This window comes from Etheostoma cragini, chromosome 4 (assembly GCF_013103735.1).
Source record: "Etheostoma cragini isolate CJK2018 chromosome 4, CSU_Ecrag_1.0, whole genome shotgun sequence".
NCBI lineage: Eukaryota > Metazoa > Chordata > Actinopteri > Perciformes > Percidae > Etheostoma > Etheostoma cragini.
In genome coordinates, this window is record NC_048410.1 from 129,364 (window position 1) to 131,386 (window position 2,023).

The window sequence follows — 2,023 nt, forward strand, 5'->3', positions numbered from 1 at the left end:
GTCTATCTGTAAAGTGTCTTGAGATAACTCTTGTTATGAATTGATACTATAAATAAATTTGAATTGAATTGAATTGAAACAAGAGGCAGGTGTCACCATAGACAGTTAAAGAAATGTGTTAGGAGATGACACAGGCATAAGCTAATTACTGCTAACTAACATGCTAGTTAACATTAACATAGACACAGGCTAATTACTGCTAACTAACATGCTAGTTAACCTTAACACAAGTATAAGCTAATTACTGCTAACTAACATGCTAGTTAACCTTAACACAGGCATAAGCTAATTACTACTAACTAACATGCTAGTTAACATTAACATAAGGCATAAGCAATAATCCAAACGTGAAGAAATTAAAGCATGAACAAGCATCGCCATCACTTTTTGAGAGACCACAGATCTGATCTTAGCAATGTTCCTGAGATGGAAAAAACAAGAACAAACCACAGATTTCACATCACTGTTAAAATACATAGATTTGTCAAAAATGACATTAGAGTCAGAGAGTGATAAAGCCCCAATGACCTGCCTAATCTTAGGGGTAGTGCTGTCTGAGGCAAAAATCATCACCTCAGTTTTATCTGAATTTAATTGCAAAAGATTTGTCAGCCATCCATTTGTTAATGGAGGCTCAACAAGTGTGCAACAAGGACAGTTTGGCTACCCTGTTGTCTAGCCTAATGGAACTGTTAAAGGTAGACTTAAAACCAGCCACCACGTGACTGATTGTAAATGCTCACACAGATGTCAAAGGTGCATGACCTTTTTGTATTTGTGATGACCTCTTAGGCCTTTTTTCATTTCTATTTTCGAGAGATTTTATTTATTGTTCTATGAAATAGAAAATGAAAATCAAAGCATATTTTAAATTTCTCCCATCCCGTTTTGACCATGAAAAGGAAAAACGCCTTGCATTTCAATTTCAAATTTTGTATTTTAAAACGGAAATCAAATGAACAAAAAAGTACACGGAATAAAGAAAAAGACATCATGAATAAAATCATCATTTTTTTTATCTCTAGCTGTTCTGTTTCACTGTCACACACAACTTCACTGGTGCTATCTTCAGTGGGACTTCATCCCCAGTGTAAAGGAATGGAAACATCTTCTCAGTGAAAGTGTGCGTGAAGGTGTGTATGTGTGTGTTAGTCTCAGCATCAGAGAACGACAGCTCTCCTCTGTTCCAGTCCAGAGTCACTCTGATCCTCTGGACCTTCTTCTGCACTATGAGACGAGTGGATCGATCTGGTGCTGACCGTGCTGAGTATTTACCTTTATGGAACATTATTTTCCATAACCCAGACCGTATGTCTCCATTCTTCTGGACAGACTCTGCTACCACACCCAGTGACCAGCCTGTACTGTCTCCAACCTCGACATCCCAGCTGTGAGTCCCTGAGTTAAAGCCTTCAGAACCCAGGACATAGCAGAGTTTACCAAACCTTTCTGCGTTATCAGGAAGCTGCTGTCTCCCTCGTAGTCTCACACTGGTCAGATCTCCAGACAGGATGAGACATGGATGAGCAGTGTTTGGGTCCAGAATCACAGGAGTGTAGGAGACTTTCATCTTGGTCCAGATGTTGAAGCCCAGGTTGCCCAGGTGTTGGGCCTCGTCTATCAGAGCTCCTGAGAGCAGCTGTGGATCCTCCAGCAGGGGGCGCTGCTGGACTCTTCCCACTGCAGCCTTGTAGTTGATCAGGAATGAGACGTCTTCAGCTCTCAGCTGCTCCTCTGTGGCTCTGACTGAGTCTGAAAGAGCTGCTATCTCTCTGCTCAGAGCCTCCATCTTCTCCTTCATCCTCTGACTCTTCTGCTCCTCTTCCTCCCTCAGTGCAGCCAACCTGGCCTCCTCTTCCTCTTCCAGAAACTGGTGAAGCTTCCTAAACTGATCCTTAATCTGCGTCTCTGTGCGTCGGGCCTGGACCTTTGTGTGTCCTGCTGCCTGATCACACTTCACTTTAACTTGTTCAAAACCCTTTAACTTCTCCTTTAAGGGCTCCAGAGTTTCCTGAAGCTCCTT

The 2,023-nt window shown here is 42.2% G+C and overlaps 1 protein-coding gene across 1 annotated transcript in view; it reads right to left on the reverse strand.

Annotated features, from left to right (window-relative positions):
- Positions 1 to 1,021: 1,021 nt before the first annotated feature.
- Positions 1,022 to 2,023, reverse strand: part of LOC117943360 (nuclear factor 7, brain-like) — a 16,057-nt gene continuing 15,055 nt past the window's right edge. Inside the window, exon 3 of the mRNA XM_034869445.1 lies at positions 1,022 to 2,017. Within this exon, the coding sequence (XP_034725336.1) occupies positions 1,022 to 2,017 (996 nt within the window). The remainder of the gene's footprint in view (positions 2,018 to 2,023) is intronic.